Source organism: Neolamprologus multifasciatus, chromosome 4 (genome assembly GCF_963576455.1).
Source record: "Neolamprologus multifasciatus chromosome 4, fNeoMul1.2, whole genome shotgun sequence".
NCBI classification, from domain to species: domain Eukaryota; kingdom Metazoa; phylum Chordata; class Actinopteri; order Cichliformes; family Cichlidae; genus Neolamprologus; species Neolamprologus multifasciatus.
Window position 1 is genome coordinate 22471322 of NC_140442.1, and position 14136 is coordinate 22485457.

The following is a 14136-nucleotide window of genomic DNA, read 5'->3' on the forward strand; positions in this document are numbered from 1 at the left end:
TTAAGCATGTAGCACTGGGCTTAACTGCCTTGAATTAATGAAAGGGAATAAAAACACATACAAAGAAGTTTTAAGCACATTAGCTTCTTATACCCATATGAAAATAGCATTATGTGGCAAAGTTATCACAAACATTCTCTTTTTTTCACCAGATCAGGTAAGAAAACACATTTTTTTAAAAAGTAACAGTTGTCAGATGGTATAAGGAACATACATACAAGCCTTTTTTCAATAACTTAAAATGTTCTGACTCTAAATTATCAGACACAAAATAGCATCAGTGTGTTTCTACATGCTGTTATTAAGGGAAACAGAAAGGTCATAAAAACAACAACATTTGTAAAGTTTATCTTAGTTTTCTTGTTTTAATAGCTAACCCTTGAGTTACTGGTTTTCACTCTTTTAGTTGCCTGTAAATGAAATCAAATATAATGTGTTGTAGGCTCCCTACAGAAATACACTCTGGGGTTAGGACTTTAAAATGAATGTGACTGCTTGCACCAAAACATATCTGGTAGGGGAGAGACATTTCTGTATGAAAGGAAAAAAACTCAAATAAAGAATATAGATGTGAGCAGAAACACATACTGAACCACACAGGCATACAAAACAAACATGCACGCACTATTTGACACAGATGCTGAACAGCATACTGGGGTAAACTGACAGGTTAGTTTTTTTATGTTCTGTCCCTTTGTTTAAACCTCGCAGTTATTATGACACAATGAATCTTTTTTTTCAGACTCTATCTCAGCCACATGTTGTTTGCAGTATTTTTTATAGAGAGTAGTAACAGTAGCAACAAATAAATAAGAAACACAGCACACAGTCAGGTCACAAGCCAATTCTTGTTTCACCCGTGACAATACTTTGAGACAAGGAAACCTCATTAATGCAAAACTATATTTTTTCTATACCCATATAAGTGTAATTCCAGTGTTTGCAATGAGTTACATGAAATTAAATACGGTTTGAGAGAGACCATCATTTTTAATGAGCTAATAATTGATATCACACATGGAAATTCTTCTGCTCCTGCAGTGTCTTGACGATATAATAATCTCTGTTATTATATTATCCAATTAGAAAAACAGCTAAGTTAGGCTTTTTTTTGGTTAATTTTTACACCAGATATACTCCTTATTCTAATCTGACCGTGGTTATCAAACAATCCAGGCTTTCAGCAACAAACTCCTTATACACTTGGTTCTGTCAACATTTAAGTGCAGTTTCTGTCTGCTGATATCAAGACAAGGTTCCAAGGAGACTTTTGAAATTGCACTATTTTATACAGTTCTACAGCAATGCAGTTTCATTTCCCCACAGGCACAGTGCTTGCACACAGTTCATCAGTCTTTGGGTGCCACTTGTTGCTTCATACCATCAACTGTCAAAGAAGCAAGCATTCTCTGGAGAAGGTCCACCTTTTCTTTACACTCCATTTTCTTGTTTTCCCCTCCTCTGTTACTCCCAGTATAGGTAGAGGTTCACCAGACAGTCATTAGTAGTGTTACTGAGATCTCACAGGACGAGCAGGTTACTGACAAATGAATAAATACTTGTACAAAGGGAGTCCATTTGGGTCTTCTCTGGGTTATCCACAAAATGCACCATGTTCTCTTTGTGTCCCTGTGGTAGAAATACAGGAAGATGGGATTACAATAAGAAACATAAAGCAGAATTATAATTGTTTTTTGTTTTGTTTTGTTTTATATATTCTATGAACTAACCTGGGTTTCTTTTAGTTCTACATCAGCATTGCTCTCATGGCTGCTTTACTAATCCGTCTGCGATTCTTCCTCATCCTTTTTGTTTTTTGTGGTCGAGTTGGGAGTCTGGGGGCCGTAGGAGCCAATGGCTTTTTTGTGGTAGTTGTCGATGTTGTTGTCTCTGTAAGATGGAAAACAAAGAGTGTAAGAGAAAATTACAAAAGCTGTGCATAACATTGGCTTGAACAGGCTTCAGTCGAACTCAGCAGATCAGCGGATGTCAGTGCCAGCTCACATTGATTGTTTACTCAGTTGCTGGCAATCTGTAGGCTGCTTTGCAACCCAACTTCATCCGAGCTCTTCCTTTACATGCTGTGTCTTACTTAAAAAGCAATCAGCCTTTTGCTTTAAATGTATGCACATGGAGGGGGCCTCATGCTTTCCACATGTGTGCATGAACTATGGGACAGTCCCACAACTGAACCATAAAATAAATATGAATTACTGCAAATGGAAATGTCTTTTTTGACTGAAGTGGTCCTGACTCTATATACAATCTTGTGATAAAATATACTCTTAAGTAATCTAAACACGCTGTTTTAGTTAATTGAACAATTTACTTAATTCTGCACTGTTTAAAAAAATGTTTAATAATCTCTGTTACCTGGTTTCTGAGTTGTTTGGTGACTGGGATGATGTTTACCATGTAGGTGCCGACTGACTGTCTCCTTTTCTTTCTGCCTTTCTTCCTCTCCTCGCTTCATCTGCTGCTGTCTCAGTATTTCCTTTTCTTCGTCCAACTTTTTATGGAGAAGAAGAAGCTCTTTTCTCTCCTCCTCCAGTTTGGCTTCCGCAATCTGTAATATCCTCTCCTCCTCTGGAGTCTCGTTTTCTCTTTGTCGCGCCAGCTCACGGGGTTCCGGGTTCGGTTCTTTGGTAGGTCGGAACCTGCCCCTAACTGTGTCAGTGACGGTTTCCTCGGTAGGGCTGAAATTTGTTTCAGGAGTAACATGCTGAGAGAATCCACTTGTGTGAATCTTTGGGTATTTGCCTTTGTCTTCTTGCCACAATGGGCTGTGTGTTTGTGTCTCTTTGTTCTCCTCGTTAACTTTCCCTCCAGTGTTAATGATGTGCAACCCGTTCCCACCTTCTACCAACTTGTTCTTCACCTTAGTTCCAGCTGCATCCACTGAAGAGGCAGTTTTGTTGGCATCTGAGACCACGCCATCCTTCCTCTCCACATTCTCAGTTTCTTTAGCCTCAACAAGCTTGCTGATGTTATGAGCCCAGTGTGGAGCAAAGAGAACGGCTTCTCCAGAACGAGAAGTGCCCTCCCCAGCAAGGCTGTATCCTTCTCCGGGCTGAGTGAAGGTGTCTCCTCTGGGGCTCCATTGCTGCTTCAGGAGATCCTCCAGGTGGGCCCTCTGGTTCTGTTTGAGCTCATCCAACTGATGAAGCTCATCCTTGGAATGCACCTTAACCTTGTCAGAAAAAAAGAAACAAAATTAATTTTACTTTTATTTTATTTACAGCTATACATGCACTGCAGTGCACAGGCTACAACACAGTCATGCTTGGAAATAAAAATTCTATTGCTTTGCACTGTTATGACAAAGAGGCAAAAGTAAGCTTTCATTCTGAAAAATAATGATAGTAAGCAGAGTTTCTGTCCACCTGTCCGTGTGCACGTCCTTGGCTATGCGTCTGGTTTCGATGCAGGTAGCCGTGCTGCCTGCGAGAGGATTTCTTCTTGTGTGGTGGAGGACGAGGAGCAGTCTGACATCTGCACTCCACGTGATCCACAACTGACACCACTGCTTTAGCATAAGTGGGTTTCTTGTTGATGTACTCGACCTTCATAACCTAGGGAGTTTGAGAATAAGATGGGAGGAACAGGAAACAATTCTGAGAACAGCACTAACGGATGTGCGTGTGTATACATGTATGTGTATATAGCTCTGTGTGATGTTGTTTACCTGCAAGTATCTTTTGTGTGTGACAACAGGAACACACTGCAAGCTTTTAGTGTTGCAGCAGCCAGAGCAGCGCTGCACCTCAACACAGGGTGGCCATAGCAGGAAGTTAGCATTGCTCCGGTCCAACATTGCCCGTGTGACCTCAACCACTTCTGTTCGAACTTTACACAGAGCCTGCTGGGCCGGCTGGGCATCTGAGCCATGAGACACAAGTGAACATGAGTATTAGGGCAGAAGTGGTGTTACATTAGTATTTCAAACATCCATCCAGCACTAAATTCATTTTTTCTTTTTTTCCAGCTTGCTCATTCATCCACTCTAATAAGACTACCTTGTTTTCATGTCTGTTTATGCGATAGTAAAACACAAGCTCCTGTCTGATCACCTGTCAGTACTGCGTATTAGCACTTCAGCAGCTTGTAGACCTGAAGCACGAAGCTTCAAAGGAGAAAATATGCTAGAACTTCTTCTCATCAAAAGGCAAAGATTAGCATAGGCCCATTAGTGTCTCTCAGTCAACCAGACGGTTAGTGATTAATGACAAGTAATTCAGATATCTGCTTTATCATAATAATGAAAAAAAAAAAAACACTTAATGGGAAGGGTTTTAACCGTATCATTGAAACCATACTTGTCACATTAATAATGAGGATTGAGTACTGTTACATTCATGAGGAAAATCTGCATGGCGGCACTAAAACCTTCTATTCATCTTGTATGAATATGAACAGAGTAACATTTATCCACACTAGGAAGAATTTCTGTGAAGATCTCAAGAGCCACATACAGATAATAAGTCTTTTTGTCATATCCCCTTGAGAACTGAGGAGAAGATTATCTACCAGTGTAACTTTTTTGTGATTTTCTGCCTCTTTGGAGCTAAAGAGGACACTCAAACACATGAGGCATGATTGAAGAGGCCAAGATGTCCTCTATTAAGCACGTTAGGACTTAGTAGGGTAGCTCAAATAAGTCAAAAGATAAAGACCAAAAGCAAATGTCAATTACAGAGGCTGGGTTTCAGGCATTCACAATACTTTCACATCTCAAATACAAAAAAATATCTTCTAAAATATATTGAATGGAATAAAAAGGAAGTTTGGCTGAAGTTTTGTGGGGGGGGGTTAAGGGCTCACCGAGGCTCCTTGGTAGTCTGTGACCTCCATTGGCTGCAGAAGTCTCGTCTTCCTCATCTGAAACAGAAACCAAAAACGGCATTTGACTTATGTCCCAGACAAATCATGAGCATTTCATTTTTTTGCATGGGGCGTCATATATATAATCCAAGGGCTTTTAGCGCCCTCTGTATGTGGAGAGATAAAACACGAGCTTATGTCAAAAGAGCGAGGAGGATGATGGAGGCATAGCCGATGTCACATTTGAGCCACAAAATAAGAGACCCAGCCCGAGGGCAACCAGTTGTTAAACTTTTATAAATCGAATAAATCTTCTGTGTGTTTCTGTCGTCATGTACACCGATGTATGTTTTATTACAGGTGTGGTTCCTTATTTCAATTAGTGTTAAAAAAAAATGCAATAATTACCACTTATTACTGTATTTCTGTTGTAATAGGAAATATGTGGGGTTTTTTCTTAATTGCGCAACATTTTGTTCTTTATTTTGAAAGTGCAACATAACCTCAGCTTTCTCAAGCCAATTTTAATCTGTGCTAATGTGTTAAGAAAACCACTTCTCGTTGTGACAACAACAATGTAAGAGTAGATTTTTTTTTACTTTAATGTCAATACATGTTCAATACATGAAGATCTACAGATATTTTAAAAAGGGCTTTGGCTTGCACTGGATGACTGGGTTTTGTGAACAGAATAAAAAAATGTCTTAGGGGAGCTTAATCTGGTTGTGTGAAAATGGTATTCAATTTACGACGTCACTAAGGCTGGAGTAAAATTGCAGACAGCAACTTGGAGTCTGGCTTCAAATCATGTATCAGTAATAATATTAGAAAGCTCTGGTCTTTACCTACGGAGTCAGAGAACAGCAGCATCTGAAGGTCCTCTATTGAGGAGATGGGGCTGTTTCTAACCAGCTCCACCAGGGCTGCAGGCAGAGCGTCCTCCTGAAACACAGATATATAAGAGACCTTAAGATGCACTGTTCTGGATCGTTAACAAAAGATAAAAACAAAAACAAAAAACAGAAGAAGACGACATTGAGACATATCATCACCAGCGCACCTGGCTACTGATGAGACTTTTCCACATCTGTAACATCTGATCTGGGGAAACTGTTGCCAAAGTTACCAAAGCAAAAATCCAAACACCAGATTGAGAACATGGATGTGCTATCACTCAAAATCTACAGTTATGTGAAACAGAGATCATTATGCACAATAAAGTAAAAAATACAGCTGAACCTTTGACCCCTACAATGAGGGCATCTGGTGGCTCTGTTTAGCTGCTTGCATGCTGGCATGGTTTGAGAGACACATATTGGCACAGTTCTCAGTGATTGCCTTCATCCTGTGATAAAACATCATAAATTTCAGGGTGCCCACTTTCCCCACCCATCACAGTCACCGAATGATTTGATATTTATGAAGACATCCTTGGACATTCGCAGTCTCCAATTTGCAGCTCACTTGAACACCTAGAATTTAGAGCAACATGTTATACGGGGTTTCCTCCCCCATCACCAAAACACCAAATGAGGGGAAAATGGTCTTCGATCCCTGCAGTAGACGTAGAACCACTGAAGTTGTTTGGTGGCACACATAGTCGCTCCTATGTGATTAAACTGATGCATGTATAAACTGTATTCATGTATAAAATCTCAAAAACATTGACTGGGCTTTTAAACACTTCTCTGCTACACTATTACTCTTACTGTGTACTCATAGAAAGGTAATTCACCACACAGTTCAATGTTATGACCAGGACACAGAAACAGGAATATGGAGCTGTTTTTTTCTAGGAAAACGGTGGATCTGGGCAAATATTTCTATAGTATTAAACCATAAAACCAAAAACAGTCCCACATTGTGAGTCCATGAATTTAACCCCTCTAGTCATTAATGGGTAAGAGACAGCTAAGGAGGGGGGGGAGAATTAACCAAAGCGGACACACAATGGTCACTAAGAGCACGGTGAATGACTATTGGCGTTGTGTCTTCTCATCTGCTAACATTTAGGGGTCAAAGGAGCAAGGAAGGAGTCAGGAAGTGGGGGAAGGAGTGATACAGAGAGGATGAGAGAAGGGAGGCGCATCTGAAAAAAAGGAGGAATAATAGATGAATTAAAGCTGGGCTGAAACGGACGAGGATCAGCCGTGGGTCGAGGCACTTCCTTGCATTGATTTCAGTGCTGTAAACGTGGTTCACTTGCTTTGGAGTCTCACGCTAGAATGGAACCGATGAAAATGACCAAAAGAGCAAATGCGTCGGGCATTAAGTGAACCATGTTCAGTTCAGTAAATGTTACACAAAACCATCTGGAAATAAACTTTAGTTTTAATACTGATTAATTTAAGGTCTGAAGAAAATAATGAATCCCAGCGGGATGCAGGTTTTAGAAAAAGGAAACGGCCATTCATGCATGAGTATTCTCACCCTGCCCATACTGTTTGCCACTGACATTCCCCCATTGTTGCTCATATTTTCAGACAGTCAAATAATACAGCAGGGAAATGCCTGCTGTATTACACTCGCATCTCTGCCGCGGAGCTGCCGATGCCCCTGAGGAGTCGTCATGATTATTTCCTCCTTTTGCCAATGGAGCAAAGCTGCCTGCTTGGCTAATTGTGTCTGATGTTAATTATAGGACGTGTGCTTTTGTTCACGGTGGTGCCTGCTGTCATGACAATTTGTGTCTAAGCAGGAAATATTAAATAAACATTTCAGTTCTGATAAACAAAGCAGATGTAAACAGATGCAAACTGGACTGGCAGACTATTTAAACACACTCTGATAAAGATTAATGAGCACCTATGGCATGAAGGTGAATTATCAAGGTTAAGAAAAGCATTTTTTATAGGTGCATTTCATATTTCCTGCAGGCAGAAGCATAAAAATAATAATAATATAGAGCTGAATGTCATTTTAATACAAACAGCAGCACCTTATTCATTCTGAAAAAGGATAAAAAGCTAACGTTTCTTAAAGAAAAGATTTAACTATCTCAAAATCCAGCTGTATCTGCAGTAGTTAGCCTGTTTGGAATAATTAGCTTCTGCTGACAAAGCATTTGTTTTTGACAGCTGCTAATCTACAACACAAAAGACCACTCGTGCCAAACTGTGTCTTATACCTGAACTATTCAGGTATGTTTTCTCCCTTTTTTCTGCTAATTATGGCAGAAAGAAAACACAAGACTTGACATACTGCAGTATTTATCACCTGAAGAAACTTCCCATCCCCTGGAGAACTCATGGACACATTGAAGAATGCCAGGTACAGGCAGCGGCTGCAGTGGGCAGAGGAGGAGAGGGAACATCTAATTGTACATAATTAGAGGGTCGAGTTTGCTGCCGGCGAAGCAGCAGCAGCTATAGCACATGTGTGAGGTTTCACATATAGTCCCTGAAAGTATGCTGACACATGCTCAATATGGGCATGTGCCAGAAACTGTGAGTTTAATTAATTCCACTGTCATAATTGGCATCAGCACTTGGAAAGGGGCCTGATACAATTGAGCTAAAACTAAATTCCATTCTGGTGGTCCTTGGCTAGGTGCATATGATCATTACAGCTTTATACGTGACAACCACTTTATATACCAGCAGATTCTTTTCTGGTGAAGTTCTTTTAACAAAGACCATAATTGAACATACAGTCTCTATTATTTCCCCAGCTGCCGTGCCATAAACTTTAAAATCACACGTGGGGAATTTCCAGGTTGTATACCTTCAAAGCCTTTTGTGACTTTCTCCTTCAAAAATACTGTCAAAGTCTTCTTTTACATGTGGTGCCTGCAGAGGCAGTGGAATGGAAAGACAGCTTGACGATAGGAAAGTCAACCGTCATCTTTAAATATACATTTAAAATGTACTTTTATGTGAGGCAGTGATAATGATGGAAGATTACTTAAATGTACAGGAGTGGATGAAAGAAGGAAAATGAAGCAATAAAATGAATGTTTAAAGATTCAGGGGCTTTACACAATAAAGATTATACTGCAGTTCAGCATTTGCAAAGCTATTGTGTTTGTAACTTATTTTCTTTTTACAGACATGTGCATAAGTTCTTTGAAAAGAGAAGTATACCTCTCCCATATGGGCTTCTTTCATTGGCTCCCTGTTAAATCCTTCTTACCACATACAATGTCTTGAATAACCAGGCCCCATCTTTTCTTTAAGACCACATAGTACTGTATTACTCTAATACAGCACTTCACTCTCAGACTGTGGGCTTAATTGTGGTTCCTAGACTGTTTAAAAGTAAAATGGGAGGCAAAGCCTTCAGCTTTCAGGCCCCTCTTCTGTGTAACCAGCTCCCAGTTTGGTTTCAAGAGACAGACACTCTCTTTATCAAAAACTTTCCTTTTTGACAAAGCACATATTTAGGGGTGGATCAGGTGACCCCGAATCCTCCCTTAGTTACACTGCAATAGGTTTAGGCTGCCAGGGGCTTCCCAGTGATGGGCCGAGCGTTTCTTCTTAGCTCACCTTTTTAACCCTCTATGTGTTTATACAGCCCTCTGCATTTAATCATTAGTTAATATTAATCTCTGGCTCTCTTCCACAGTGTGTTTTGTCCCGTCTTCCTCCCCTCACCCCTCATCTGTCACGGCAGATGCCCCCCCTCCCCTTATTTGGTTACACTGGAGGTTTCTTCTTGTTAAAAGGGAGTTTTTCCTTCTCATTGTCGCCAAGTGCCTGTTCACAGGGAGTTGTCTGATTGCTGGGGGTTTCTCTTTATTATAGTAGGGTCTTAAAACTTTACAATATAAAGCTCCTTGAGGAGACTGTTATTATGATTTGGTGATATGCAAGTAAAACTGAATTGAAATTGAATAAGTTATTCTGGGAACAAACTATACCAACCCATCAGTTCTATGGCAGAAAACTAACTCAATCAGTTATGCCTTTTTTCTTGCTTTTTTAAAAACATTGTTTAAGCCTTCACTTCCCATGATTGACTTGTTAACTATTTGTGCTTTAACCCCAATGACATGACATGAATTGCCTGGGTCAGAAACACAGATGAAATCTGCATTGAAGCAGAAGACTGATAAAATCAGACTTCATATCAGCGACGGAAAAGTGGACAGGATTTGTTCTAAAATGAACATAACATTGTTGTCTAGGTCAAGTGAGTCTTGACCTAGATGAGACCCGTGGTTAAGTTTAGTCTTCCTGCTTGACTTCACCAGATTTTATCCATCTTTTCTGCCTTTATATATTCACTGTTGTTGGCTGATTTTCACCTGTTTCTAAAACACTGTTTTGGCATAGAACATGGTGCAAGAGAAAAGAAGGTGTTGATTAAAAAAGGAAGCAACATATAATCATAAAAACAAAAGTCACACAAAATAGTAATGAAACAACAAATGTGGTCTCTGTAGGATGGTGTTAATGTATGTATGAATGCACCGGCTGCCTTTAACATCTGGAGCAGCAGCGTCTGTAAATGCATCACTTCACCACGTGGTGAAGCATCCAGCTGTAAATGAGCCTATCATGGCAGCGCCCGTTTCCTCGCACATCACCCACAAAGGTTGACCCCTACATGTGTCTGCCCCTGGGCATCCATTCATAACGCCAGTTAATGGGGAGGAATAACAGTTATCTTCTGTATGAAGAGAAGCAGTAAGAGAATGACTGAGTCTGAAGTTGGAGGTTTTTTGTTTGGTTGTTTTTTTTTTAAAAAATAATAATGACACAGTTTGAACAGCATGTGCATTGTAGTTGGAGTGATATCCTTACTCAAAATTTAAAAAAAAAAAAAAAAAAAAAAGACTACAAGAGTCAGAGCCCAATGTTAACCAGAAAATATACTGTAGGCTACCACATATAGGCCCATTAATATATTTATATGCTTCGAGTATTATATACATATATACTACTATTCAAAAATAAATAAATAAATAAAGACTCCACAACACTGTTGTTTTATATCCTGCCGTAAACTTTTAGATAAACCTTGCGGCTTCACTCTTTGGTGCTACATTTGTTTTATAGTGCTCTAATTTCAGAGGGACCACTAATCCCTCTTAAGTGTCCGAGAAGTTTCTAGAACTTTGATTTGAACTCACCTCGGCCACGCCAAACCGCAGACACACCGCTAGTAACGCGAGCAGCAGCTGTACCCACGAGCTCATCTTGCTGCCCAGCCTCGAGCCTCTTCGACGGACCGGGCATTTATGGAAGCGCGAGAGAGCCTCTCTCCTCAGCACTGCGCGCGGGGGGACAGCGGCTCGCCCTGCGAGACTGCGCGCGCGTGCGAGCGTCAGTCCACACCGCGGTCCCACAGCAGAGGTGTTCCCAAAAGATGAAGAAGAATCCGCTCAGCTGCACCAAACCTTTTTTTTTTTTTTCCAAGTTCCCCTCGAAATATAAAGATACAAATTGAGAGCGACAGTAAGCCTCCTACTTTTAGTTCACTCTTCAAAGTCCGGTTTAGTTCACTCAGTTAAGTTCACCTTGATGCGCTGAAGTGTCCGTTTTTGGCTGAAAGCTCAGATGAAAAGAATAAGACCATTTTAGCAAAAGAAATTTCCAAGCAATTAAAGTCTACACTTTAGAAAAATACTTTAAAAAAAAAATATCCAAGAGATTTAGAAAGGAAGCAAAGTTAAAATAATTCCAAGTGTGTCCCAAATTAATTTCTTTTAAAAAAATTTTTAAAAAAGCAATAAATTACAAATCCATTTGAATTTTCATTTCCCGACAGTCAAGAGTCTTTTCCTCTTTAACCGTAACGCGTCCCAAAAGTCCAGCTTAGAGGCAGAAATAACGTCGCAGGAAGATAGTTTGCGGTTTTCTTCTTCCAAGGAGTCTTATCAACAAGCAAACCGCTGTGTGGCTCGGTGCGTCTCAGCCCCTGGACCTGACTGATTACGCAGCCGTGTTGTTGGTGGTGGTGAAGGGGAGAGCAGATTTTCACGAGTGTGCGGTATCTCTGCTGCCCCCTGTCCGAAGAAAAGTCGATGCAAGCCAAATTTGTCCACTAACAGCTGCCTGGCAGCAGCCACTCTGAGAAATATTTCCTCAGCCATGAATCATTTATGCAGATATTTGTAAGGCTGGTCCATTTTCCCCCCTTCCTCACATGAATCTTTACAACGCACCTTAAAACTTAATTAACTGTAGAAAGCAACCAAAGTAACTGAGTACATTTACTCAACAGCAGTGGTACACCACTTTAACTATTGTTTCCACAGTCCATGCTGTTTTACTATATTTATTATAAAGCTATGTGCACACGTTCATTTTCATATTAACTTGTTTTGCATATAATCACAATACAAAGTGTCTTGTGCATTATATAAAGTAAAAGTTACTGTCTGGTACTTCTAAACGGATGCATTAATAAGCTATTAATGTCCCACTAATGTCATGTGTGAGGAAAATATGAAGTCCTTGCTGTGATGCTGCACATCACTGTTCCTATTGCTATTTTTCTAAGAAATGTGTGATTTTTCAAAATGAGCCATCAGCAAATACCTATAATTATCCCCCCAAATTTTGCTTTTGGGCCTAGCAAAATATTATTAATATACGGACAGGTTCTGATCAGCTGTGTTCAGTTGGTTTATTGCATATCTTGACTGCTGTGTCTTAACAAACCTTGTAGTTGTAAGCTTCTTTCTATTGAATTTCGTCACACGAGCACCCTGTGAGGTCTAACTACTGTCGCGCCTGTGTTAAAATATTGTGTATAAGCTGGTATATTTCTCTCAGCTGTCCAGTTCAGTTCAGTTTTGGCAGGCTTTTTTTCTTGTCTGCTGGGTGTATCAGCATCTGATAGTTTCAAGGCTGGCATATTGTGTACATATGCGCATGCATTTCAGCCCCCTGCAACTTCAAGGCCCTTCCCACGGCTCTGATGGTAGAGATTATCATCAGAAGGTAGGCCCTGCCCACAGCATCCACTGCCTTGACTCCAACGCAACCTAGTGATTGAGACATAAAACTTATGGGTGAGGATTTACTGAGGCCACAGATCATTGAAGCACAAGCATCATTTTCCAAACGATTTCCTGCACAATCAAACTTCTTTTCGCGAGCAGAGGAGTCACCTCCTTCTGGTCATTAAGGTTAAGACACTTTTGAAGTAGCATCCCTTTTCAGTTCCAGATGCTACCTCAGTCTTTTATGTGCATGTATGATTTTGATGAACAGATAATAAACCCTGACATCTTTAATATTGTTATTCCTTTTCTTATTGTTGATGCTGTAGATATGGTTGTTGTTAATTTTAAGAGGACTAATACTTAACATTAGTTAACTGTGAAAAACTGAATGTTCCAATTATTCTTTAGCATCTGTGTAAAAAGAACAGTTTTATCTATAACGAGGTACAACACATAAGTATGGAATATCACGCCTTAAACCATTTGCTGTGCCTTAAACCATGTCAGCACCTATGCATAACCCATATTCCTAATTTAGTGTGTTGTATAACAGACCTTTTGTGCAGATGCTTTGTTAGAGAGGTCATGGGGATAGTTGCCATGCCAACTGACTCCTCTTATCATCAGCATCACCGCCACCAGCATCAGCGAGGTTTTCAGGAAATAAAAGGTGTTTCTAAATATCACAGGAGTTATTCTAAGTTTTCTGACCTTTTGATGATCACTCGTGTTTAAAGGACATTTCTGAACAATGCCCGATTGGTGAGTTTGCAGGCCCAAAAATAGCATATCAGGTATAGATGACCTTTTTTAGACTTGTTATATTATTTGACAGAAGAAAAGAGCAAGTAAGTTTTTATATAATAGAAAACATGTCTAAAAGGGATAAGAACCCTTTTTTCTTTGACTGAAGCAATCGCTGTATCTATGAATGCCCCTTACAGTTAGCGAAGCCCTACAGGTCAGTCGTGGCCCTGTGAATGATAGGATGCCATTGTTTTTCAAACAAGAGTTGATGGAGGAAACAGCATGAGTTATGGAGCTATATTTACACTCGTTTCATATTCACACGTTTGGCCAAGGCTTCTGGCAGTACGAGGTAACAATTGTGACTTTGGATACAAGTGCAACGCAACACTCAGGAAATTGCGGTGACGTAAAGGAAAATTATCAAACTACATGCAAAAAGTTACTGCATATAAAGACGTAAGACACTGTACTGTGTACACATCTGCTCAAATGTATGTGGTGCTTGTGTTCCAGTGCCACATTGTGCTACATCATGTAAGCTTATCATGCTAAAAGTAGAAAATCATTAAAAAATTATTTTTCTAATCGTGTTATTTCCGGTGAAGAGGCAATAAATTTGGCTTGTTTAGTTTTTGTGATACGAGCTTTTCTAAAACTCACCAGGGCATTTT

General features: G+C 40.0%; 1 protein-coding gene across 1 annotated transcript; it reads right to left on the reverse strand.

The window, feature by feature from the left end:
• Window positions 1–68: 68 nt before the first annotated feature.
• pdgfbb (platelet derived growth factor subunit Bb) lies at window positions 69–11823 on the reverse strand. Its single transcript, XM_085157572.1, has 8 exons — window positions 10895–11823; window positions 5667–5763; window positions 4822–4878; window positions 3686–3879; window positions 3384–3572; window positions 2374–3190; window positions 1731–1890; window positions 69–1629 (listed from the first exon to the last, which is right to left on the reverse strand). The coding sequence occupies exons 1-7, from the start codon at window positions 10958–10960 to the stop codon at window positions 1748–1750; spliced, it is 1563 nt and encodes a 520-aa protein (XP_085013698.1). The 5' UTR covers window positions 10961–11823; the 3' UTR covers window positions 69–1629; window positions 1731–1747.
• Between the last annotated feature and the right edge of the window lie 2313 nt (window positions 11824–14136).